The sequence below is a fragment of the Astatotilapia calliptera genome, chromosome 7 (genome assembly GCF_900246225.1).
Source record: "Astatotilapia calliptera chromosome 7, fAstCal1.2, whole genome shotgun sequence".
NCBI lineage: Eukaryota > Metazoa > Chordata > Actinopteri > Cichliformes > Cichlidae > Astatotilapia > Astatotilapia calliptera.
In genome coordinates, this window is record NC_039308.1 from 32353799 (window position 1) to 32380742 (window position 26944).

The 26944-nt window shown below is 39.3% G+C and overlaps 1 protein-coding gene across 6 annotated transcripts in view; it reads right to left on the minus strand.

Annotated features, from left to right (window-relative positions):
- Nucleotides 1–4294: 4294 nt before the first annotated feature.
- The window catches only part of whrna (whirlin a), a 207919-nt gene continuing 185269 nt past the window's right edge, over nucleotides 4295–26944 (minus strand). For 5 of the 6 annotated variants that reach the window (XM_026174381.1, XM_026174382.1, XM_026174383.1 and 2 more), the window contains 5 exons: nucleotides 19892–19966; nucleotides 17106–17691; nucleotides 15426–15595; nucleotides 10241–10363; nucleotides 4295–5001 (listed from right to left, as the gene is read on the minus strand). In XM_026174381.1, coding sequence (XP_026030166.1) covers nucleotides 4819–5001; nucleotides 10241–10363; nucleotides 15426–15595; nucleotides 17106–17691; nucleotides 19892–19966 — 1137 coding nt within the window. In that variant the 3' untranslated portion in view covers nucleotides 4295–4818. The remainder of the gene's footprint in view (nucleotides 5002–10240; nucleotides 10364–15425; nucleotides 15596–17105; nucleotides 17692–19891; nucleotides 19967–26944) is intronic. The other variant, XM_026174387.1, reaches the window with a different exon arrangement.

Consider the following 26944-nt stretch of genomic DNA (forward strand, 5'->3'; position numbering starts at 1 on the left):
TTTGCCCCCGACTGATCTCAGAACTCTCACAAAGCTCTAGTTATTTTTACTTCCCTCCAGTTTCTTTAAAAAAAACAACAACAACAACTTGTTGTTTCATCTTTGTGAGCAGCTTTGTAAAGCCATGGGATACATTTTTCATCATTAGAGATTCAAGATCTTGGGACATTTAAAAAAACAAAACAAAAATAAACTACCAGCTAATCAGACAGTTTTAGTATCAGCATAAAGCTTTTTATTATTAAAGAAAACATGACATATGAAAACGGTCATATTTTTGTCACTGTCGTTTTTAGAAAACAATAACTCCCCATACTCAGTTCTATTTTATTATGGCAACTCAATGCAATAATAATTCTGTATTTGGTAATACAGTAATGGCTCTCATTAAGACTTTTTTTACTGCAGGATATCTAAAGATGAGCTGGTATAAACAATCCAAAAAAGAAAAGAAAAAAAGAAAAGAAAAGGGACATATAGCAGCTTCACAGCCAGACAGAGATAAAGAAATTGATGTAGACTACACCAGAGCTAAAATGAGAGATATGTTTAGATGGATTAAAACTTTACTCAGAATGATTCTCTTCAGAGCAAATGTAAGAACTGTAGCTTCTTGAGGAGTTCTGAGGAAAAATAGCTTTATATCTAGTGGATTTTTCTTAGGACCAATCTTCTTGAAAAGTGCATTTTTAATAAGCCTTTAAAAAAAAAACAGGTAAAGCATAAAAATAGAGATCAGCTAATGTTTGAAGTTTTATTGTCACAACAAAAAAGGATCTTCAGGCAGTCCAAGTATTTAATCAGACTTCAGCCTCTTATTTTTTGCCCCATAATATATATTGGTGTCATATTTACAAGTACAAACATAGATATGAGATTAAAACAAATATTTTTTTCATGATGATTCATTGAAGGTTGACACACAAGGATATTTTGTAAAATCAAAGCATGAACACAATGCTCTCTATTCTCCGTTTGTGTCCAGAATGAATCGGGCATCTTTGACAGCCATTTCTCACAGAGCTGCACTGTTGGCATTCTTCTAAAAAGCCCGGACTACCAGACTCCGGCTCCCCTGTTTGTGTCTCGTCCAACAGCTCCCTTGATGGCGCTTACATGTGTCTTTATTTGCTGTCTCTTTGTTTTCAAAATGTTCTTGTTTCCATAATTTCATGTGGTATCTGCAGGCAGACACACATCAATTGCATAAAACGCTTAACGATCACACGTTCACACACAGAGCACTTGGATTAATTACTGTAATCACTCCAAGTTTCTACCTGCAGCCTAATGTGAGTCTCTAGAGTGACACATGCAGGATGTTTGCTGTACATCCTCCCCACGCTTGCACTCTTCCTGTGAGGAAGCAGAGCATCTCCACAACAACAAGTGCATCTCATTTGTTACTTCAGTCACTCCCTCATTGTCATTCTCTCTCACTCCATCTCTCACTCTATGTCATTGCTTATCTCCTAATTGCTTTTCTATAAATGGATAAAATGTGACTGTGCATCCAACCACAAGTGCAAAGGAGCGTTACAGAAATCTTTGGCAGTGTCGTCCTCTAAATGTCCCATTACTCCCTCCTTGGGAATAATTACTGCACCGACCATGGCTTCAGCAAGGCCCCCCTGGGTGAAAATAATTATAACTCTGAAATTATGAAATAAAATCATCAATTGTTATTCAGTGGGGGGGAAAGCAGAAGAAAAACTGAGCAATCCGAGAGGGGATTTCATGATCTTTGAGAATACCTCCACACTAAGCTAGCCAAATCTGAAAAACATATCTTTGATTCAGAGTTTTGGGAACATAAACGGGGAGCTCCAGAATCCTTTTGCAGGCAGAGATGGCAAAGGTGCACACATTTGTCACAAGTACAGATCCTTGTGTTAAAAGGTACTCTGATAAAAGCTGAAGTACTGATTCAACTTTTTTACTCAAGTAAAAGTGGAAAAGCTGAAGCTCGTTATTAAAACAAAACAAGGAAATGCAAACTTCATTCTGGCTTCTATTCTATTCTAATTCTGCGATATAGACAAAGGAGACAAAAGTAATGGGAATTTTAAAAAAGTAGCTACAGTACTACAAACTAACAAATGTAGATAGGTGACTGTTTCTGCACCTAAACAGAAACATTTGTATAGTCGAGAGTTAAAGTGGGATTCAGCAGGTGTGGGTGCAGCATGGGGAAATAGTCACTTAGCAACCATTTCCATTGTGTGGTCCAGTAGATTTAGTATACAGGCTGTGATCAGCGGCTGCTGCTCGTGGATTTAGCCAACTGCCTTCAACAAGTTATAAACCAAAGCTCAATGAGCTATCACGGCTGATTTCCATCTCATACACACCTTTATATTAGAATAAAGCTAATACGAAAGTGTAATTCAACTTAAATTTAATGTGATATCTGCTACTCATCTCAACCTCACACTGACCGTGAAGACCACAGCCTACTCTGCAACAGACGAACAAAGTATTTCAACTAACCACTGTAACCTGCACTAAACTGCCTTTCACGCAACCTCTGAGTAACAAAAAGTTTGTACACCTCAATTTGTGGCAAGGGGTCACCACAGCGGGTAGCTCTACATGCTTGATTTGGCAGATTTCTTTCTGGCAGATGCAGGATGCTTCCTGACACTACCCCCAAGGGATTGGTGTTTCCTCCCAGAATCAAATGGGGATCTTTTGCTGTTAGGAAAATGTGTAAACTACTACCCTACACTAATATGAAAAAAAGAGACATAAACTGAGCAACAAATCATGTATATCTGTTAATAAAACAACAACTCTAAAATAAATAAGGACATTAAATGGACATTTTAAATTCCCAGCCTTTTAAATATCACCTTATAATAATAATTTCTTTCTTCTTCTCCCATCCTGTCTTTTCTCCATCTTTCTCCATCTCTGAGTGAATTAGTGGTGCAGTTTGTGTGTATACTGATGATCTCTGCACCAGAATTGCCTCTCTGGATACCCCACATGGATTGCCATTTATATGTTATTGTTCAACCCAAATAGGTTCAAGGCAGTTTGATGTTTGAAGACGCACAGTGACAGGAAATACTCCCCTCAAATGTCTTAAACCTCACGTAACAACCCAGGTAAAGAGTAGAACGTGAAAATAAATACTGAAGTAATGTACAGATACTTGCAATAATGAGGTATTTTTATTTTGTTACTTGCAGAAGTAAGGTCTGATTTATGAGTGTGTAGATAAACTGTAGCAACGCTATAGTCTTTAAAGCTGGAATCTGACACATTTGTTTAAAAATCTAAAGTATGTATTTGCAATTTTACAGGCTGTGTTAATCCGTAGGGCGGCTTTGATTCATATTCATATTAAGTAATGATCATCTCGCTGATGTAAATTACTCCTAAGGCAAAGTGAACATTTTCTCTTTCAGATGCTAACACCATTAAAAAGGTGAAACAAAGAGCGACTTTTATTGTGAAGGAGTCAAAGATAAACAACATAATTGTCACAGTCATTGGTCTATGAAAAAGTGCATTTAAAAATAATTAAGATCAAATCAGTTTTAAATGTTGGGAGTAATCAAACGTTAAGCAGCAGGCACCCTTGGCTCACTCCTACAGCAGTGCAACCAACTCTGCTGCTGTTATGTCCAAATATAATCGTGATGTGTTTAGAGTCATATCAGACTCTAAACACATCACAACTAACATTTTTCCATCGTGCAATGATGAAAAAATGTCTAATTATTGGCTGACAGCTCTAGATAGTAATGTTGTTTTGGCTGACACACCAGCTGTTTGTGATTTTTATTGGCCCCTGAGCAGTAAACGCTACTACTGTTCACCCGGTTAACAAGTAGCATTTATGAGCTCCACTCAAGTCACTATAATAACCTAATTCAGGAGAGAAAAACATACCAATTAAATTATGATATTGGATATAATAAAACACAGTAGAAGTCCTCCACAGAGGTTTTGAATATGATGCAGAATCCCGTTTTTGCATATCGTACTGTGGATGGATAATATTTTCCAATTTGGCCGTCCTAATGTGAAGGCAGAGTTTTAAACACAGATATAAAGAGAGGTGTGTAAGTGCAAAGTCAGGGTTCATGTCGGAGTAAACAAATATCGGTATTTTATTTCTATTTTTGTCAGTATGACAAGAACACCCCCCCCCCCATTTCCTCTTTGTGAAAGGATGGTATTTTGCTGATGGTCACCGTTATTCTGGTAAAACTTGTGGATTCATGTATTGTCCTCAAATCATCACCATATTTCAGATATATTTAGATATATAGATGATGCGACAGAGGTTACAGGTTCTTTTTTAATTCTATAGGAGTACTTTTATGTGTACATTATATATGCATCTGTATCTACATTTGTCCATTTTTACATATACAAATCCAAACTTGTAAAGCCAAGCAATCAGTTTATCTTAGATGTGCAGTTGTCTCAGTTAAAAGCAGAAAGTAAGTAAAATAAAGTTAGCATGAGACATGGGAGTGTTATGAGAAGTTCCAGAAATCCACACGGTTTAACACAAAAGGTACAGGTTTTCCACTGCAGCGCATAATGTCTCACAGTGGGGAGGTAACAAGTTGAGGAGAATCCTGGACAAAGTCCACGGTGAAAGTAATGCCTTGTAAATTCAAGAGTGGGTTTTCCGAGAAAGGAGAAGGGCTCAGATCAGTTGGTGGTTTGTTTAGGTTTATCCAAGAGTTGTGCCATATAAATCAATAGAATACTTGAATATTTCTGCATCATCACCCCTTTGAAGTCCTCTTCTCTTGGTGCTACCTTCGTCATCGTACTCCCTCCTCTTCCACTCAGCTATAGTGCCACATTGAACTCAGTCACCAAGAAGTCTACGTAGTCTCTGTCTTTGGTCTTGAAGGCCTCGGCGATGAGGCGCGCTGCGTCCCTGTGCTCGCGGCCCCTCAGGGAAACCCCGTTTACCTCCAGTATAATCTGTCCCACCTTCAGCTGGCCGCAGTTATGAGCTGAACCACCCCTCTGAGAGAGACAGAGAAAGAGAGGGGAATTTTAGGGAGATCTTATTTAAAACCCGCCATGATTACATCCAAAATAAATCGGCCTCTTGTGGGAAACACTTGTACTAATATATTTGTTCTTAAAAGAGTCAAGGAGAACAGAAATTCCTCTAAGGTAATAATGGTAAAATAAAATTCAGGAATAAATTTGTTAAATTTTTGTCTCTGAATTTTCTGGACCTGAAGCTGCACTGTGAATACTCTTCTTTTTCCTTCTGGATAATATTTCTGTGAATGATATTTGCCAGCAAATGCAGAATAGGCAGCCTTGGACAAGCCTTGCAGTCTGAAAGTGTTATTTATATGAATTTTAACTTCTAAAAAAAAGAATGACAGAGATATAATCTTGAAATTGGGCTTTAAATCTCCATAATGACTAATAATAAGTCAAGTCAAATTATACATGAGGTTATATATGTAAAATATTTAATAAATATGAATAGAAAAGGCATTATTTTAGATAATTAAGCCACACAAAAGCTTCAGATTCAAGTCTATTCCAAAAAGCAACATTTATTTGCTTTTTATATGGTCAGAGTTTATGAAAGTGATTTAAACTGGCTTTACTCTTCAGCCAGCCAGAATATATTTGTTTCTAACCTGCCAAACAGGGTTACTTTACCACTTACTTTACCAGGTTTAAAAAGCTTCCTAGAGTTGATGATAATTACTGCCGTTCACTTACACCAAAGTCATTTAAATTGTTTCGGTACCAAATAAAATGTAAATAAGGCAGCATAAATATGAGAAAAAGTATTTAATCAGCATAAACACACCCAATCATATAAAATACAGGCATTAAGATGTTTTTCTATCAAAAAAAGTTGAAAATATTATAAAAATATTAATACAAATGTATAAAACACTCTGCATGCACAAGACATGACATGATTTCATGGTCTTTGTTTTATGATCTATTGTCTCTACAAACTGTCCCTGTTACTGTTTAGTGCATGTTTTGTCAAAAAAATATCAGCTTCCAGTGTCATGCAGTCAGCTATTAGGTGCACTGAAGAATCTCAGTCTAGTAATAAACTAATAGTAGCTTGGTTTTAACAATAGGTAAGTTGGGAATATGAGAGGATAAAGGGCATAATTATAATATTCAGTTTATAAATTTATACCTTCATTTTTTTTTATTTATAACCAAATCCAACTTCACAGATTAATATAATTGTTAGTATGTATCCACATTATTATGAAATTATTTCACCACTATACTAAATAGCTTTGCTTCATCGCATTCCTGGCTATTATTTTCTGTTTTTGACACATTTCTACTCTTTTACATATTTGATAGCCAGAATATCAGAACGACCTGTCTAATATTGTGTAGCTTCATCTTGCGCCAGCTAACACACCTCAGCTTGCTGACAAATGGACTCAGGATATGTGGTATCTATCACTGGGATCTTGTCAATGGATTGTTTGGGACCACTGATGAAACTTGTTCATTTTGCAGGTGTTTGATTAAAATAGGAGTTCAGATGTCAGATAAATGCCTTGGACTTTCTGAGGAGCTTCTACATTATGAATTGTTGGAGAGGCTGGTGCAGTCAGGGAGTGCTGTTATTCACTTTATCTGAGTTTAGGTAAAGACTGTTCTGCTGTACATGATTACCTTTTTGTCACCAGCTTATTACCTCACTATAACAAAATGATTGCAGAGCATCAAAATCCAAAAATAATTCTTTAAAGCCAAACATAACAGGATGCATTTTGAAAATAGTTTTCATCTTAAAGAAAAACAACAAAAAAAAACACCAGTTTTATGTCTTTCTTCCTGTGACCCTGCTAGGTGACCTCATTATATGTGACTATGAGAGCTAAAAACATCAATATTTCTTTCCAGACAAGGGCTGCATCATCATGTTGGTTATTTAAGCTACAACAATTACTCAGTGTTAGGGGAGCACTTGGTCATCATAATGTGAAGATGGCTGTGATAAAGAGCTGTCGCTTCAATGAGCGGTGATGGGGACTGATAACAAGTGGAAAGGCCAGCCAGCAGCAGTGTTTTTGTCGTCACTTCATCCTCTGTATTTGTGATTGAAGTGACCTAAGATGACAGCCCCGGTGCCCAGAGAGATACGAAACACATAAGCCAGAGGTTTGCCGTATTATGACTCCACAGTGTTTACTTTCAATACTGCAGAGAGTGTCCATTGTACAGGGTACCTGCTCTGATGTGATGCCTGCATTTTTCCCCTGGGTGAGGTGGATGCCAAGTGGAAAGCTAAAAACATTTTTTTTATTTTATTTCCAGAGCAAGTTTATCATTCTGATGCTTGGTCCTGACTGTGAGAAGTACTGAGGTTGTGTGCCTTGCTCAAGGGCCTAATAACATCGAGTTAGCATTCCCCGGGTGACAGAGCAAACTTTTCACAGCCTTCTTTTCCACCTTGAAACCTGAGCATGTGGAAGTCTCCTTTCGCTTTGTTACAAGTGACCTTAAGGCTGCCTTATTATTAATGTCTGTAAATAACTGTGAAGCTATATAGCATTATTGTTCAGGGATGTAGCAAGGGTATCATAAAGCTTGTGGTTTTGTCTTAAAGGTAATAACCCAAGTGAACCACTGTGCTGAAAATGTGCTAATTAGTTTCAGAAATAACTTCGACTTGATTTTAAAAATTGATTTGCATGAATAATTTAACTTATCTTTAGCTGAGTTAAACTTCTCTCATGAAATGAGCTCTAACCTTGTGTCCAATGGCTCCACTGGGGCTCCCCATGCAAGAAAAAGCACCTACTTCCTTTGCTATTAGCCACTGCAATGAGGCACTTTTTCATGTTTATTACTCTCTTGAAGAAGTGTCTGAGGTTAAAAAGAAATAGTTTGGGGTCAAACCTTTTGAGTGGTTGCATCTTTTAAGTTGAACTTCCTTGCTCTCTGTGCTTATGAAACCTTCGATATCACAGACCATCCGGGGCTGAAGGCCTGCTGGCTTGCATATCAGAGTGGCGGCTGAATGGAAGTACAAAACAGCTGCAGTGCTGGCCGTCTTGAAAAGTGATAAGACACCACTTGCTCATTTCTTTCGAAAGCTTAGTTTAATATTTGAGCTAAGCAAAAATGCATAAAAAATAAGACTTGTACTGTTTATCTCTTTAATACGAGAGCTCTCCTGATAAGCTGAGCTTCAGGAGCCTACGATGGACCAACACAACGCCCGATGATGCATGATGCAGAAAAATCCATTCAAGCAAAACAAGTGCTATCTGAGATTTTCCTGTTTATTAAGGACCTGGTGTCTTTTTTTCTCTCACTGAATGAATGCACATGAAACTTCTATTGAGGATTGTACAATAACCAAAGAGATGAATGTGAAACAAAACTTTGTTCTTCTTTGAGGAAAACACAAAAAAGGAACATAAGACATAAGAAAAGCGAGAGCAAGACATTTGAAGGGTAGAGAATACTTGTCTGGGAGATTTGTAGCACTAGCACAGCTACTAGTGCTTCAAATCCCTTTGCAACCCTCCTAACAATCACTTTTGAAACACCCACACAAATACCCAAATACAGGATCTACCCACCAAACCTCCAGTTTATCATCTGTACAAATCCTCCTCATCCTTCTTCTCCTTATTAACACTGCTCTCACTTTTTTGTGTCCTTTACTCACACTTGCTGTCCTTTCTTCCAGCCTGCTTTTGATTTTGAATGTGCTGATTTCCAATCCTTTTATCCCTTCCTTTGCAATCAGCCACCTTTTTTTTTTATTTCAATCACCACCTCTGTGGAGTGGGAGGCTGAGAGACAGCTTTGACTGGAGAGTAGACTGGAGTCTGTAGCTGCTCCTAGCACTGATATTAAAATTGTAACTGTCTCATTGTCTGTGTTTAGAAAATGATTAGTGTGGCATATAGTCCTGAACTAGAGCAAGATTTGTTGGCTTGTAAATTATCATGGCAGACAGATATATGCATTCACAGCCACAAGTAATACCTTTCTTTAGAGGTGACTAACCTGCCATTTCAAGCAAAGCTTTCAGAATTTTTCTGTCACTCCGCATAGCTGGGAGCTCAGAATTTTGAGTATTTTTAAATATGACAGATATGCTATAAATGAAAAAGTCTTTGTGGGAAATATAACTGCAACTCTATTTAGCCACAGCATTAAACTGAACATTAAGTATTTGAAATGAGCCTATGACTTCTACCTTTTAGATAAAAAGGTGCTGTGTAATTTGCTGTTTCTGCCCTTTGCCTTTACCCTTTAACACACACACACACACACACACACACACACACACACACACACACACACACACACACACACACACACACACACACACACACACACACACACACACACTACCAAGTGCCTCATCCCGACAAAGTAATTACCAAAATCTCCAGGCAGCTAGGGCTTATACATGTAGGCCATTAATGTTGTAATCATCTCTGTAGAGCCCCAATGACGACAAAATTAGCAGAAATCTCAGTGTGAGTTCAGCTGCTGTGTGAATCCTTATGAAGCCTTAAAGAACACAAGATCCCAGCTGGAAGGTGTGCACGTGGCACTATTACAGAAAATCCAAAGTGTTTCAAGGATAAAGAAAACACAGCTCAACCACGCGAGGACAGTACTCATGAAAATACTGCATGTTAGCAGAGTAAGCAGAGAACTGAATTTAGCAGTGTTATTATGGTGACTGTTCATTTTAAACGCATATTAAAGATTATTCTACTCTTGGTTCAGTATATGAGGGGGTAGCCTAATATGGTCATCTCACTGAAGCTCTGGTTGTGAGTCCAGAAGTCCCACATATATATGGTTCCTCCATTCAGGTGGAAAACGTATTGGAGTGACAGCATTGTGTACATCAAATATCCATCTATCAACCCCTTAGCCGTTCCTAGGCTAGCTGAGAGACATAATCTTTCCAGTGTGTCCTTGATTTACCACGTGGCCTCCTCTCGATTGGATATTGTCAGAACACTTTGCCCTGAAGGCACCCAGGAGGCATCCTAGTCAGATAACCAAGCAACCTTTGCTGGCTCCTCAAACTATGAATTTTGTTTTACAGGCACAAAAATCATAACCAATCGGTATAAGTAGGCGAAGTCCAGTTTAAGATAAATATGCGTTATTTTGAATTGTTAAACATGGAAAGCTACTCTACTAGTGATACACTGGAAATGAGCATAAGAGGTCCAACTTTCAATGTTATTTTATGTTCTTCCTGACTTACCTGTATTGTCACAATTCGTGGCAGCGGCTGGCGAGTGTTGGCTCCACCTTCAATGGCAATACCCAGGGTGCTGGCAGTCTTTGCCACCCTCACTAGTGTAGCGGTAGGCTCCAAAAGCCCTGGCTGAAATAAGGCAGAGTGAGGGAACACGAAATGAAAGGCATATTTATAAATACATTCATAACTTTATAAGATAATCTGCCTTCGATTTGTTGCAATTTGCATGGATTACACTGTACTATACTGTATGTTTGGCTATTTTAATGGAGCAACAATGAGCTTCCTAATGGTTTCCCTTGTTTATTCTGAATGAGCAATCAATTTAACACCTTCACAAGTCAGAGGACAAAATAAAACACATTTAATTTCCATTTCCATGATGTAGTCATGTTTATGCTGGGTCTTGTACAGTTTCCTTCCATTTATAGGTGTTTATTTCCTTTATAAATGAATCTGAAACATGTTTTTGGGTTTTTATGTCCAGGTTCCAAGATCAGTGTGAGTTAAAGGGATTCAGTGTAGTGGTTAACTTGTATAACATGTATAATTTAAAAAACATTAACTATTAAAAGTTCCAATGTGCTTTGGGCTTGAGTGTACTACAACAATCACTGGATTACTGAATACTTCAGACATCCTGAAAACCTGTTAACCAAGCCATTATTTCTGTTATAAGAGGACTTGGGCCTGGATCCCTGATAAACTCCCAGAGGATCCAAGGAATCAACAATAAAAGTGCTTTAAGAAAAAAAAAAAAGGAGACAGAGAGGTTGAATCAGAAATAAAACAAAGGTTTAACAAGCTACACTTTCTGCCAAGAACTGAAATAAAAACTACAGCAGCTCGTTTTTTTTAGTAGTAAGGAAAGGGTTACGTTATTAACCCTTTAAGACCTACCATAGAACCAAGTCCGCCAGAGCTTATATTATATTTTTACATGCTGTAGAGCCATTTTTGGGAGCATTTCAAGTTGCTGTACACCAATACAACCATTATAGCCCAGATTGTAATATATGTATGCATTAAGTGCATAGTAATTACATAAATTGCAAAAAAGTGCAATAAACTACAAAAAAAATGAAAATTGTTTTTGTTTTTTTAACATATATTTCTAGTTAGAGAAATTTAAGAGGCTTATCCCTCAAAACTGTAAATACAAAAAAGTTGCACAAAATAGTTTCCCACCACAGGAAATTTATTTTGAGTGTCTTCATAGTTTTATTTTTGAAATTCACCAATTTTTACATACTGCAGGAAAAACGAAAATAAGTATTATAATGCAAATTTGCAAAAAAAATAGCATATGCATCAAAATACACTATTTCCAGCAGTGCAATTTGAGTCCTAAGCATCCCAGAAACGACACAGAAAGTCATAAAGTCAAACATAACTTATAAAAACACCAGTATAGCCTTACAAGGCCCTGATGGGTTGTACTGGCTGTGGTTTAACAGCTACAGTTGCTAATATATTTATAATCATGGCTATTAGACAGTAGAACATTAGATTATTAGATTATTATACTATAAATAGACTCATGCAAAATGGCTGAGTAGGGACTTCAGAACTTGTCAGAACAACCGCCCATTTCTTAGATTTCTTCTGAACCAAAGTTGTCCCGTGATAGTTGTCAGTACATTCAAAAGGAACTGTTTATAATTTACAACTTAAAATGACACCCACACTGCTGCCACAGTGTAACTTAGTTTAACACAGTTAACCGAAGCCGTCAGTCACTGAGATGTGCGTGTCAGTGCCTTGTGATGGCTCATAAGAGGCTCAATTACTCCCTTGGTTTCCGCCCCCAAACTGTCAAAAGGTTTGAGTTGAATTTGACAATCAGAATTCAGAATTCAACTTTGAGTGTGTTCCCTGCGACAGCATGTATAGCCAAAGCTCTCAATAAGCAGAAATTCTTATGGGTGTTGTGGCTGCTTTGTTCCCTTGCCTGTTAAGCTTCACAAACATTTGTTAAATTTGTGTGTGCATACTTATATTGTTGGAGTGGCAGTAAATACCTGCATACAGGAGTGTAACCTCTCAGCTACTATAGCCTCACCGACTCATGAGTTCCCCTCAGCACACAGAAGAGGCAGAGACTAGTTCGTGCCATCACCAAACGTCTATTCAGATCTGCCAAACACACTCTGTGCAATGACACTTACCCGGTGGGTAAAGTCCACTCAACTTCACTACAATAACACAGGAACACAGACTTCTGTCCGCTGTGATTCCTTTGTCTCAAACGCCAAGTTCCAGCATCCAACTGCAGAATAAGTAAGATACTAATCAGTTACCATTTGTAACTGCATCAACTTACTGGGCAATACTCCACCTGCAGTCTCTAAACCACACTCCACTGCTACATGGAGCTACTATTTTTCTCCTGAGCTTGTTTTTAGGAGGCTTGTATAGTGCCATACATATTCCTGGCAATCAACTGGCAATTGGTCATAAAAGGAAAAGTGAGTGTTCCCCAATTAGCTGCTGGCAGTTGATGTGAAATTGGCTACAAAAGCCCAAGTCACAAAAACCTTGAGACCAGTCAGTAACTCCTTGGAAACCATCAGTCGCTAGGGAAAAATGAGTGATCCCTGACTGGTTAGTGACTGGTAGATGGATGTTGCTGTTGCAAGGTGAAATTGGTTGCAAACTGGTTTGTGATGGTGGATTCAAAACCTCCTTACAATTCCTTTGGTTGCTAGCAGATCCTTATTGTTGCCTGTAATTTGCACTGAAGGTCCTGCATTGTCTGCAAACACTCACCAACTGCTTGCTAAGAAAAAGTGAAACTGTGAAGAGTGCAGTACAAACTGGAAATGAACATCAGTAAGCTTCAAAGTAAAAGTTGTGCCTTTTGAAATGTGTTGGTTTCAGCAGTAAGGCATACATTTTACTTTGGAGGTCAATGTGCTCCATTTCTGATTTGGATTATACGAGTGTTTGCAGGCATGTTGGCTTCTTTCATGCAAACGAATGTTTGCAGGCAACCAACACAATCACAAGGATGTTTCCTTTTGGATTTCACACAGCACCAGTTAGCAATCTCCAGCAACCACTTGCCAACCAGTCAGGTAGTACAGATTTGACCGAAGACCAGCTAAAACAGGTGGCCAAAGGGTTGCTTACAGGCCTGTGTGACTGAGGACTAAGAGATATGCTTATATAATCATCCATACTCATTTTAGCCTTGCGTAAGTGAGGGCTACATCACCTCCAGAGTAAAATATCTAGCCCTTTAAATGCTTGACATTCTATCTCTCACTTTGTTCCTTTTGTCCGTCTCATATTTTGGATCCAACACGTCTTTTCCCAAAACCTTTATCAAAACCTGTTTGTTTTACTCTTGGATTAAGAAAACCAGTCTATGAGTGACCTTTCTGACATAAAGGAGTGTGTAGTAGGGATGTGGTTTGGAAGAGATGGATGTGGGACATCCATTAATCAACTCTCTCTTTTATGCAGTAGCATGCTGGAACTTGGAGACAATGACAATCTAGAGCTTCTTAGTGAAAACCTTAAGCAAAACAATTCCCTACACCACTGACATACTTCAATAGCCCAGAGAATATTATTGCTTGGTGCCAATGAAAGGAAGTTGTGAATGCTATTACCCAGGACAACATCAGATACTCATCTATCTTAGAACATGAACGGAAGACCCACAAAAACATGTTTCAGCATTTTAAAACTGGCAAGAGAGAAATATCCAGTTACGTGATCAGTGGTTTACTCTATTTTCTTGAATGAATTCAAGCCATACTTATATACTTACTCAGGTAACTGCCCCACAGTTCTGCTTTCTGCTGTCTTTTGTTTGACATAAAGATGAGAAGACTTAAAAATGCCTTCCTTAAGTTTATTAAGGGCAAGATTTTATGAGCACATAACTCCACTCTTTTCTGCAACCACTTGCCTGACACTCAGGAACAAGCAGAAGAAAACATTTTTGCTTCTTGGTAGTAAAAAGGCAGCTTTTTTTATGTTACACAATCTCTTTGGATGCTGAATTTATCAGCTCTCTCTCCATAAACAATCAGACTACTCCCATCCTTGCTTGTTATTCCTTCCATCAATCATTAAGAACCAGAGAGGGATTTGTGAATTTCATTAGGCTACAGCGCAGTCAGTGATTAAACAAATGATGGAGCATGTGACTCGATGAATGACATGGGTAAGAAATAAACAAATGAGTGAGACAAAGGAAACAATCTGCATGAGCAAACAGAGGGAGGAGAGAAAAGATCAAGGTTAGGATTAAGAACAGACTCTCGAGGAGGATTAGCAATTAAGTGCACACACACACACACACACACACACACACACACACACACACACACACACACACACACTTGTACTTCTCTGCTTGTGAGGACCCACTCTGTCCTTGGACGGACATTCATTTCTTAACACATAAATCCTTAACTACAAGCCGAATACAGTTCTGACCCATTTCCCCTGAACCTGAGCCCTTTGATGAAGTGAGGATCCAAGAAAATCTGTCCACTTTTCATATTTATTTTCAAAAAAATGTCTCTACTTTCCCACAAGGTTACCAAAAATGCCCTTGAGTTTAAAATACCAAAGATATAGCTTTCAAAACTGCTTCTAAAAAAGACCCACAGTTTAAAAAAAGGTATTTTTCAGATTTCCAAAACAGCTGTTGTTCAAGAACATCCCCACCTTGGAGAAATGTTATTTAATATTGAAATGTGACCTTAAAAGTCCAAAAATGCCCTTTAATTTCTAAATGTGGCCATTTAATAATAAAGCCTTTTTCCTATTTTGTAGGATAGAGGTGCTTGAAGAATGAAATTGTCCCATGGAGTTGTATCACACATTAGCTGTTGTTTAATCAGGACAATGTATGAATAGTGGAGGTACTAGTCTGGTGGATTTGCCTCTAGCTCCTCGGCATAATGAGTAGTTGCTCTTGCATGATTTACCTTGACCAAACGGCACAGAGTAATTCCACTAGTGAGAATGTGCCTTTGATAATGTCTGAGGTGCAAGTGTGAAAACGACTCGCGAATGTCATTCTTAAACCATAATCTGGTCCTCACAAAGAGAGAAATACAAGAGTACTCATGGCTAAATTATACATGTCTAATTTCCTGAAGTTTGAGCGTTAATTCAATCTTCCATGCATGTTTAGCTTTGAGCTGCACTGAAGAACCCCCCTCACCGGTTTGGAGGGGTTGTCCCCCCCGCCTCCCTCCTGGGTGTCTCGGGGGAGGTGTGTGCGTGAGGAATGGGAGCTACTTTCTTTCCTGACGTGTCCTGACTCAGCTATGTCCACCCCGCTGTCCTCACTGAGGGTTTGGCCACTGTCTGACAGCTGAGACAGGGTGCCACCTGAGGGGAAGCAGGCACACATTAAGTCAGGGAATCTAAACATAGCATGCATTTTTTTGACCTCTAAACCATTAAAATTCAAAGTGTGTATATAGCTCACTGAAGTAGAACATGGTATCAAATAAAGGGAAGTTTTTTTAGGTAAAGATGTTATTAAGCAAAAAAACTATTTTTTGATGTCTTTTGGAAAATCATCTTATTTGATGCCAAATTAAAAGCTTGTTTAGATTAGTGATGTTTGCATACAGTATGAGTAATTTCCAATCTTCTGGGTATTTGCTCAATTAAGCTCATTAAGCCCAAGCAAAGACATATTTAGAAAGATTATACACCGAACATTTTTCACCCTCCTTTATATCTGACACTGCATATTTAATAATAATTAGCAAATCTGAGAATTTGAACAGTATCAGTAAATGTGTTCAAACTTCAGCACGTTTAATTCTGTCAATTCTGTATCCAAAGCACAGTTTCATAACCTGCTGACCAGGATCCCACTGACTGAAAGGATTACAATTGCAGCAAACTGCCCATGTGAATGATGCATCAGTCGTTTAATTCATAGATGTTAGATTAGATCACACAGGGTTAGAAAACCCCAAGACATTAAATATTGTCCCTAAATGCAAAGCACAATCTTTTAATTTGAGTTTGTCTGTAGTGCTTAAATTATCAGCTCCAAGTATTGGAACCGATTAATTCGTGCAAATAATTTTTCATTTTATTTTGGAATATTTTATAGATAAATACCCAGTCACTTAAATTGAATTGTTAACAGATTCATTTTAAAACAAATCTGTAACCATATGTATCAAATTCTTTTAAAAACAAACAAACTTCATCCTCGATTTATTTCATTGTTTGGCTCATAGACTGTATATAAAAGACGGCTCTACCTTTCAGGTCTGAAAACTGAGAGGCTTTAAACCTGCATTCTCCCTAATGGTCAGCAGGGGGTAACTGCTTTGGATGCGTTTCCCTGTGACCTGAGTAAACACTTTTTCAATGAAGGTATAGTCTCAAATGCCAGTTTAAATTCAGACTAAAGACGAAATGTTTATTTTAGTAAATTACGGTCTTCAACCACAAAGCTAAATATGACTGGGTAAAACAAATGATATCAAACCCCTCAGCTAGAAAGAAAATCTTCCTCATATTAAAAGGCAAAGTAAAAACTTTTGAAAAGCTTTGAGGATCATTTTTAGATTTGCATCTAACATAAGGTCAGTTTAGAATTTGTTTTTTTACTCTTCATACTCTTCACATGTACCTTTGTTTTATTTTCGTTTCGTTTTTAATGGTATCAAAAAGGCTAAGATTAAGGTAAAAAAAAAAGAAGCGTGCATTGGTTTCTCATTCGGATCTATCTCTTAAAAACACCATAATGGAGACAGTGAAACACTTGACTTTAAAATAGGACCAAACGTAAAGGTCACTTGGGCTGTTACCCATCTTTTCTATACAGCGCACGATTTTCAACATATCAGATCTGTAGCTCTGTATTTCATACCTCGAGCTTGGGGAAGTGGCCGCACCTCATTGACATCAGGTTCTGCGTTGGGCCTGTGAACCTCCACTGTAACAAACTGCTGTTTAGACCCAGGAGAGGAGGTGGGGGAGGATTTGGTCTTGGACGCTGGCTTAAGGGACAGAGAAGGGGGCGGAGGAGGGGCAGGGAGTGGAGGAGGAGGCGGAGGTGAAGGGGACGGGGCAGCGGGTTTAGTGCCTCTGCTGGGCGACTGCACCCTGGGGAAAGGGCCAATGTTGTGCTGAGTGACTGTGGACAACTGAGCGGATGTTGTTTTCTGTTTCTTGGCCAATGCAGAGGGCTCTCTCTTTCTGATAGCTGCGTATTCTTGAGACGGGTCCCTCTGGCGTTCTCGTTTGTGGTGTAAAGAGGGTGAGGCAGGAGCGTGTCCTGGCTCGTTGCCGTGGTTCTTAGAGGCTGTGGCTGTAAAGTACAAGCCTGAGTGTGAGGATTCGGAAGAGGGGCACTTGTTGAGCGGATCTCTTCTACTTGGGCCCCTCTGCACCCCTGGTGGGGGCGGAGGCTTGAAGGAGGGAGGGGACTCGGCTGTGGCGGACTGAACATCATCCTGAAGTGAGAGGATATATTCATCATCATTGATTAGGGGTGTAACAAAATATTGTAGCATAATGTGCTGTGATTAAAAATGTAACCATGTGATTGATGGAGCTGAAACTCGCAAATCAGATCAGTTCTGCGTCTGGAAAGGTTCAACTTTTGTCTGTAGTCATTAAACACCAGAGGATGCAGCGACACTGTCAAATGGGTCGTGCGCCAATATTTTGAAATTAGTTTTTTAGACAATTTGACAGAAGAATTTTTATATGATCTGTTTATGTGTAAGTCTATAATATGCAGGGTCGGTCAGTGTACCTATATTTAGATTTATGGTGATATTATATGTAATTTTGTTTTTCTTTGTCAGGAGTTTGAGACTGCTGAAATGGACTTTCTTTTTCTGCTTATTGAAAAAAATTCACTACACACCCGAATGATTGGAAGGTCCCTTTAAGAAAAACAAACCAAAAACCTTTGTTGAACCAACTATGCATAACTCCTGCACAGTGTCTTGCAGACTGCCGAAATATTTATTGGATTATTATATTTTGGGCTTTTTTCAGTGTTGTTAAAATGTAATTTTCCCTCTCCCCCCTGGAGGAAATTGGTAAAGCTTTTGGTAAATTAGATTAAATTTTCAATCCATATTTATTCTGATAAGTTGCTTGGGAAACTCACAAACTGTGAGAACAAAGTTATAATAGCAGTTAAACAAGATGTATCCAAAATTATTATCCTTCCTTATATTTTTTTTTTCACCTTAAAAACACGGCCAGACGATGAGGTTAGCATATGTAGAAATAAACCCAGTGGCACAAGGCTGCATGCTTTAGTCCTAAAAGCTCAGTTTCCAATTACTTTTTCCCCCCAACATAGTTTTTTAATGGCTTTAATGTACACAGTTTCAGTGAAACTAATGAGCATTTTCAATTTTGCTAAACTGTTATAATTCTCATCACTTTTGCAACCTGCTTTTATGATTTGAAAGCAGTTAACGACAACCACACATTGATTTCTAAGCACCTATAATTTTACTCATGTATCCTTCATTCTGATATGTTAGTAACACTCAGTGCATACATCAAAGTACAAATTTTAGTGTGAAAAAAAAAGAAAAATATATTTTTTTGTAGTTTTAAAGATTGTTTTTGAATGCTCTCCTTTGATTCTTGGGCAATGCTGAGAGTTCTCTCGCCAGGGACAGGAACGGGTGCTCACAAGTACTGTGTCCTGTTTGCAGAAACCAGGCGAGGGGCAACCAATCAGAGAAAGGTGCATTTAAACCAAGAGTAAACTTAAAGGGGCAGGATCTACACACTGTACTTCAGACAGTAGATTTTTGTTTAACTGCTTCTAGTGGAGTCCATCACTGAACAGAACATAATAGGTCCCCTTTAAGATGAGTTCATATTGTTTTCTTGTCATTCACGCCATTTTTTTTTTCACTCACTCCCTTGCATTCACATATTAGACACACAATCAACAACTCCCACCAGCTTCACCACCAATTCTTGTTGAATTGAAGTCATTTAACTTGGTGGTTTGATGCTGCTGGGATCCTGGGTTTACAGGCAAGAGTGCTCAAACAAAAACTCAACAGTGGAATGAACAACACTGTGTGACACGAGTGCTGTGCCAGCATGTGGAGCGAGACATAAAATGAGTGTAAAAAAATGGTTTAAAAAAACAAAAGGTATGATTTGAGCAGCAGGTAGCCTTGGGTGATAGCAGGCTGAAAGCTTTCTCCTTAACCTCACTCTTTTATCCTTCTGCAGACAATAAACAAACGAGCCCCCTGATATGTCTATAACTTTGGAAACTGGGGTTGCCATGGTATCTTTTTTAACACAATAGCGCAACAACATGGCTAGCTCAGGTAGGGAGCGAATTGGACAAATGGCACAAAGTGCTGAGTCTAATCTCTTCTTTCTACACTACAACAAAAAAGGACAGAGTGTGCACAGGCTCTTACTTTTACAAAGCTCTACCTCTGTTTCTTTTTGTTTTCGTGAAGTGCAAACACTTATCATCAGTATAAAATTCAAACCCTGCAGGTCACCATGTCTAAAGCATCTCTATCCAGCCTCCACACACAAACACACATCTTTTTCTACCTGTTTTTCTCCCACACCTACTCACTGCTCCCTTGTGCAGTATCCATCTTTATCAGGCTAAAGCAGGGGCTATGCCTGCCTGTCTGCCAAGCTCACCAGAGAGATGTCGGTCAGCAGCATGTTCAGGCTCTCTGGGGGATCCTCCTCATTACTCTCCACAACGCTGTCATTCTGGGAAAAGCAGGACAGAAGCAGAGGAAGAGGATCGGAAGATGGAAAGGTGAAAGAGAAAGAATGGGATGGTGAAAACAGAGACCAAAGACAGAAACAAGGGGTGTTTGAGTTTGATTCAAGTGAAAGTGAGAAAGCTTCTGAACAGATGTTAAACACAGATGTCTATTTATCCCAAAACAAAGCCGAACTGGGTTTGGCGAATGTTCCTCATCTCCTAGAAAAGGGAAAGACGTCATTTCTGTTCGCATTTGCTTGCCAGTCTCAGAGGATGGCAAGCAAATAGGACACGCACATACACAACCACACTCACTGCATAATGTCTTCTTTCATAAGCAAAACACACATGCTGCGAAATCGATAAAGAACCATCAGCTCAGTTCAAAGCAGGATTTGCAGGCTCAGTCCCACTGGCGTGGTAGAGAGGAGGTAATTTGCAGAAGATCTGTGAGCGATTCCAGAGCAGAGGAACTGAGTTTAGAGAATTGCTGCCCTTCATTTAACTCTGACACTAAACCAAAACAAAAGCCCCATCAATTTGGCTTAATTACCCCTCCTTGCCGCATGTGGAGCACTTACGGCCAATTTATTTATCATAAGAGTCAATCGACTTTCTACGCGGAGAGATGCAATTTTACACTGTAAGCAGTCAGAGCCTGCTGCATCCGTATGTACAGTTTGTATGATTATGCTTAGCCACAGTTACAATGCACAGCAGAAACATTACAGTAGGTACAAATGCAGGAAATACTGGGATGTTTGTTGCCTGGGAAGACTGCTGATTCTCCAGTTTTAAAACCTAAGCAGTTATGCAAGTTATACCATTCGTGCTGGTGTAATGTCTGCAACCCACTGCTTTATATGTTGATATTCCTGATCATCTCTTCCCGCTTGACAAACTGCGAGCCAATATTGGTACTACATGCAATCTCAGTCTTAAAATCTTGCATTTTCATTACATTACACTGAAAGGCTACACACTGTTCCCTGATCAATAGGGATGTAATGGTCAATGTCATAATACTGTGATAGCAAAAGTATCAATGGTGTTGAGAAATGTGACACTATAAAACAATATGTTTAACAGGCAAAAGACTAGTAGTCTGAATTCAGCCTAAGTGAAGTAAGGCAAAAGAAAGTGAGATCTACAGAAACCTAATGAATCCTTCCATCATCCTGCTGCACTCCTGCAGAACAGTGAAAATGGCAGATGCTGGTGTTTTGAGGGCACGGATGTAGGAGAGAGATGGTTATGGAACTGTCTGCAGCCGACATCGCAGATGCTCATGACATCAAGACTGTGTATCAGCTTTTATAAAGTCTCTCATGCACACATGATATAATGGAGCATTGCACAGTGCGATGAGGACTCAAAGACCAACACGTAAGTAATGTTGTACTGAAAGACTTTGCAGAGTGATACCAAGGAGTTTGTAAGAGACAAACCTGGTCCTGTTTTAATTGTTCATTGTCCAGGTGTACAGCCAGTAGGTCGTTTTACTTTTACTGGAGGTTGTGGTTTCAAATTGACTTGACTTCTTTGTTTCTTATGCTTGCCATCTTTCATAACATGAATGATATTATATGGAAGGTGGTACTAGCTAGCCAAATCTCTTAAAGGAATGTAAAGACACAGCACCTTGTCCAGTGGTGTGTCTGAAACCTGCTATCTAGCAACATCACACACTAATTTTGTTTTGTCATGATCACAGGTGTATACAGGTCAGTAGTAGGAAATACTTTTAGTGCCTGGTGTAGCTCACTGTCCTCATAAGTGTCAACCTGATGGAACAGAGAGAAAAACAGGAAAAGCCATGCTGGACTTCTTGTTGTCTAGCCTCATCATAAGGCCTCACTCACACTAGAGTGGAAAAAAGAGAAGAACCTCAGTGTTGCCAGGAAAAACCTGTGGTTGGTGAGTGATTGCACTGAATGTTTTAGCTGTCTCAGACTGATTACATGTACAGTTGTGGCCAAAAGTTTTGACAATTACATAAATATTGGAAATTGGAAAAGTTGCTGCTTAAGTTTGTATAATAGCAATTTGCATATACTCCAGAATGTTATGACGAGTGATCAGATGAATTGCATAATCCTTCTTTGCCATGAAAATTAACTTAATCCCATTGCTGTCATCAAAGGACCTGCTGAGATCATTTCAGTAATCGTCTTGTTAACTCAGATGAGAATTTTGACGAGCACAAGGCTGGAGATCATTATGTCAGGCTGATTGGGTTAGAATAGCACACCTGACATGTTAAAAGGAGGGTGATGCTTGAAATCATTGTTCTTCCACTGTTAACCATGGTGACCTGCAAAGAAACGCGTGCAGCCATTATTGCGTTGCATAAAAATGGCTTTACAGGCAAGGATATCGTGGCTACTAAGATTGCACCTAAATCAACAATTTATAGGATCATCAAGAACTTCAAGGAAAGAGGTTCAATTTTTGTTACGAAGGCTTCAGGGCGTCTAAAAAAGTCCAGCAAGTGCCAGGATCGTCTCCTAAAGAGGATTCAGCTGCGGGATCGGAGTGCCACAAGTGCAGAGCTTGCTCGGCAATGGCAGCAGGCAGGTGTGATCGAAGACTGTTGGAAGATGGCCTGGTGTCAAGAAGGGCAGCAAAGAAGCCACTTCTCTCCAAAAAAACCATCAGGGACAGATTGATCCTCTGCAGAAAGTATGGTGAATGGACTGCTGAGGACTGGGGCAAAGTCATATTCTCCGATGAAGCCTCTTTCCGATTGTTTGGGGCATCTGGAAAAAAGCTTGTCTGGAGAAGAAAAGGTGAGCATGACCATCAGTCGTGTGTCATGCCAACAGTAAAGCATCCTGAGACCGTTCACGTGTGGGGTTGCTTCTCATCCAAGGGAGTGGGCTCACTCACAATTTTGCCCAAAAACACAGCCATGAATAAAGAATGGTACCAAAACACCCTCCAACAGCAACTTCTTCCAACAATCCAACAACAGTTTGGTGAAGAACAATGCATTTTCCCGCATGATGGAGCACCGCGCCATAAGGCAAAAGTGATAACTAAGTGGCTCGGGGAACAAAACGTTGATATTTTGGGTCCATGGCCTGGAAAGTCCCCAGACTTAATCCCATTGAGAACTTGTGGTCAATCCTCGAGAGGTGGGTGGACAAACAAAAACCCACTAATGCTGACAAACTCCAAGAAGTGATTATGGCAGAATGGGTTGCTATCAGTCAGTATTTGGCCCAGAAGCTGATTGAGAGCATGCCCAGTCGAATTGCAGAGGTCCTGAAAAAGAAGGGCCAACACTGCAAATACTGACTCTTTGCATAAATGTCATGTAATTGTCGATAAAAGCCTTTGAAACGTATGAAGTGCTTGTTATTATATTTCACTACATCACAGAAACAACTGAGACAAAGATCTAACAGCAGTTTAGCAGCAAACTTTGTGAAAACTAATATTTGTGTCATTCTCAAAACTTTTGGCCACGACTGTAGTTGCGGTGACCAGCTGGTTGAGGTTGAGGGTGCTGACACACTAAGAGTATATTCATTAACACACAGATGGCTTGGGATCAGATGGTAAATAAAGTTTTGTTTTCTTCTACACTTCAGCTGTTACACGCAAATCCCAAGTTCGTCTGGAGAAAGAGTTTGTGACAAAACAGCTCTATCTAAACCAAATAATAATCCCTGCGCTTCACCTGTGTCTCAGTTCTCAGGTCCACACACAGACCCCATCAACTTCTAACAGAAGAGTTTCATAAACATACCAATTCTTCTTCAGCCTCCCCTCGTTCATTTGAACTGCCACACTGTTTTCACAGAGAGAAACCTGCACTTATACTATATTGCTTTCTGATTATGTGTCCTTATTTTTGAGCCCCCTAATTGCACTGCTCTCGGTAGAATGTTGGTCATTAATGAAATAAACTAACTCTTTCCTTTTGTTTATAAATTTATAATTTATAAATCTAACCCATGGATTCAGCCCAGTCTTTGGCTGAGAGAGTCCACCTGATGTGTGGATTCTGTGCAGCCCCATTAGAGATTTATCACAGATAATCAAAGTATTGTGGAATACAGATTGCATGTAAGTGCCAACTTAACCTTGTTCAATCGAAAACTGAAAGACTGGAGTGTTTTCTTCTGACTTCCCAAACTGAAGAAATGACTTGAAAAGCAGCTTCCAGATGAACAGAATCAGCTTTCTGGCCGTGGTCTCCAACCATTGTTTTCCTTAGTGTGACTGTAGCCTACGGCAGCATGTTTTTTTTTTCTATTAGGAATTTACAACATCCTGTATAATGTGTAACAATGATCAACTGTGCACAGCACCTATTTTCATTCCCAGCCAGATGATGCCCCTACATTGTTCAGCTCTTACCATAATCAAGCTTTTATTGTGTAGCCTAAATCTAGCATGATGTTCTATCTTCAAAAGGAAACATAATACAGTCTGGTCCTGTCCATCCACAAATCCATTTTTTTGCAACTTATTCAGGTCCAAGTTGGTGGAGCAAGACTCTAAGCAGACATACCAGGACCCCATCTCTCCCCAGCCAGCTTCCTAAGCTCTAATGTGTGAATAGGAGGCAGGATGTCCTGCTTGTATCCACAAACCAATGGTAATATTTTAATGTTTAAAATGTAAATAATGTTTAGTTAGAGTGTTCAGACTAGGTCCACGAGGTTCACGTGAGGGTAAGGGTGGGGGTTTGGCAGTTAGTTGTAGGGTAGAAGTTAAGAAGTCAATGAGTATCCACACTATTATAAAAACATGTGAGCATCAGAGGGTGTGCATTTGTATTCACTTGGGTATACCATGCTTTGACTCTAGTTCAGAAATCTACTGTTTTTATTCTCCCAAACCCACCCAGTCACCCATGGGCCTAAAACAGCACCACAAGACACACACATAGATGCAAGGTAAGAATGCAGACCACCACGCACACACCCAGTATCTGTCACACATGTAAATGTTGCTTCTCAGAGGGGAAAGTATAAAGGCAGGCAAAACCCATCCTGGGCATCTGAATGAGAAGGACTGTTTGGTGAATAAATCTGCAGACAGTCGACAGCTTATCTCCGCTGTCAGCTTAGAAACTGTGTGTATGTGTGTGCAGGTTTGCGTGTTCGTGCGTGCAACCACTTATCTTTATCCAGCCAAAGACCAAGATGCTGACACACTCACTACATGCTTACATATTTGTGTTTGAGTTGCTGGCATCTGTAGTGGGATCTACTGTAAATTGAACTGTGCAAAAAGCTTCCTGGTAAACTAGAGCTGTGATTAAAATTATGCAGACAGGCTCATTGTCCCTTATCACAAGTACATTGTGATCAATAACAAGGATAAAATCAAGGAATCTGGTATATTCCATTGCAGGGTGTCTCAGAATGGCTAAATCCAAAGTTTTAGTCTTTGCCCGAGAAAAGCAGCCTTTAACTACTTGGCAGGAACAGCAATTTCCCATGTGGAGCGGCTGCAGTATACTATAGAAAATATTAGGCTCATTAGGTTAGTGTCATATAATAAATGCAATGTAATGACCATTGTCATTGTTGCCTTTTGGTAATAACACTGCAGAGAAAAATGAGGGGATGTAATATTTGCTGAAAATTCTTAATAGAATTCCTTCAGAGGAAATAGACCTGGTGATAGTTTGTTGAACTTTTGTCTTAGTGACAGGAATCTCATTGAGACTGAAGCTGAGGGCAAAACAGCAACCGCCATTGGGTGGAAAACGAAGCCAGTGAGGACATGACAAAAACTATAGGAACTGACTCACATTTAAAGCCTCAAGTGGCAATTAGAGGAACTAAAAACTGTTAAAAAGAGTTATAAATATTCTGATTGTGAAGTTTATGGTTAATGCTAAGCACCATTACAGTCAAGCTCACTTTGAGTGACAAGTACGTGCATACGCAGGAAGATGTAGATTGGTGTAGCCACTGTGGGGTCACCCACCTGCACTTTAGTTTTGTGAGTTAGTGTTTCTGACTTTCTGAAACCAAAACTGAACATAATTAGACAAGCATGTGATATTATAAACAGTATAAAAGTTGAATGGAGCCTCTGATTCTGAAAAGTAAAGTCAGCTATGACTGGCAAGTCATTAGCCAATAAACTCCAAAACAGGATTCTGAAACCAGTAGGTGACATCATGGCAGCTACGGCCATAATTTATACTGTCTGTGATTTAATTAATGCTACAAAGTTTGGCTGTCAGGCAATTCTTTGAAAAATACTTCAAAGGCACCGAAACCCACAAAAACAGTCAAGATGTCCAGTGAGACCTAGCAGCCAGCAATCAGGTACAGCGACCTGTGTGGGGACATGTGTGACACAGTCACTGTTTCATCCCCAGTGACTTCGCTCATTGGCGAAGTACATGTGATCAACACTAACATATACATTCAGAATCTTAACAACTGCCACATTTTACAAAATGAAATTTATGAACTTTAAACTGGTGGTTGGTCTTGTGATTGTAGTTATGGCAACCAACTGGTCCCCCAAAGGCTGAGTGTGCAACACCATCAGCCTCTGGGAAACTATTACTACTACTACTACTTTTCATTGCAAGGCAGTTGCTGCGGTTGCCCAGTGGGAGTCAACCAACCTTCAAAAACATGGTCTGACTAAGTGCAATCGCTCGAGTTACCAAGTACCTATATCGTTTTGCAGTTAAATCAGGATCCTGCAGCAACTATGTCACTACTGGTGGAGCAATTTTTGAATTTATCTTTCAAATCAATGAGACTCTGAAATTAGGTAGTTACCGGTAATGTGAATTTCTGTGTGTGGCAACAGATTTGATGACTTATTGCCATATAGTCATAGATTGCTCTAACTGTAACTGTCAAGATGTTCCTATTCAATTGCAGACTGATAGCAGAGTGACTCCAACTTATTGATATTTTATCTCCATCTTAAAACACTAAATGTGCTTTGAACACAGCAACCAGAAGCTTGCTGATAGCTACCAATAAGTT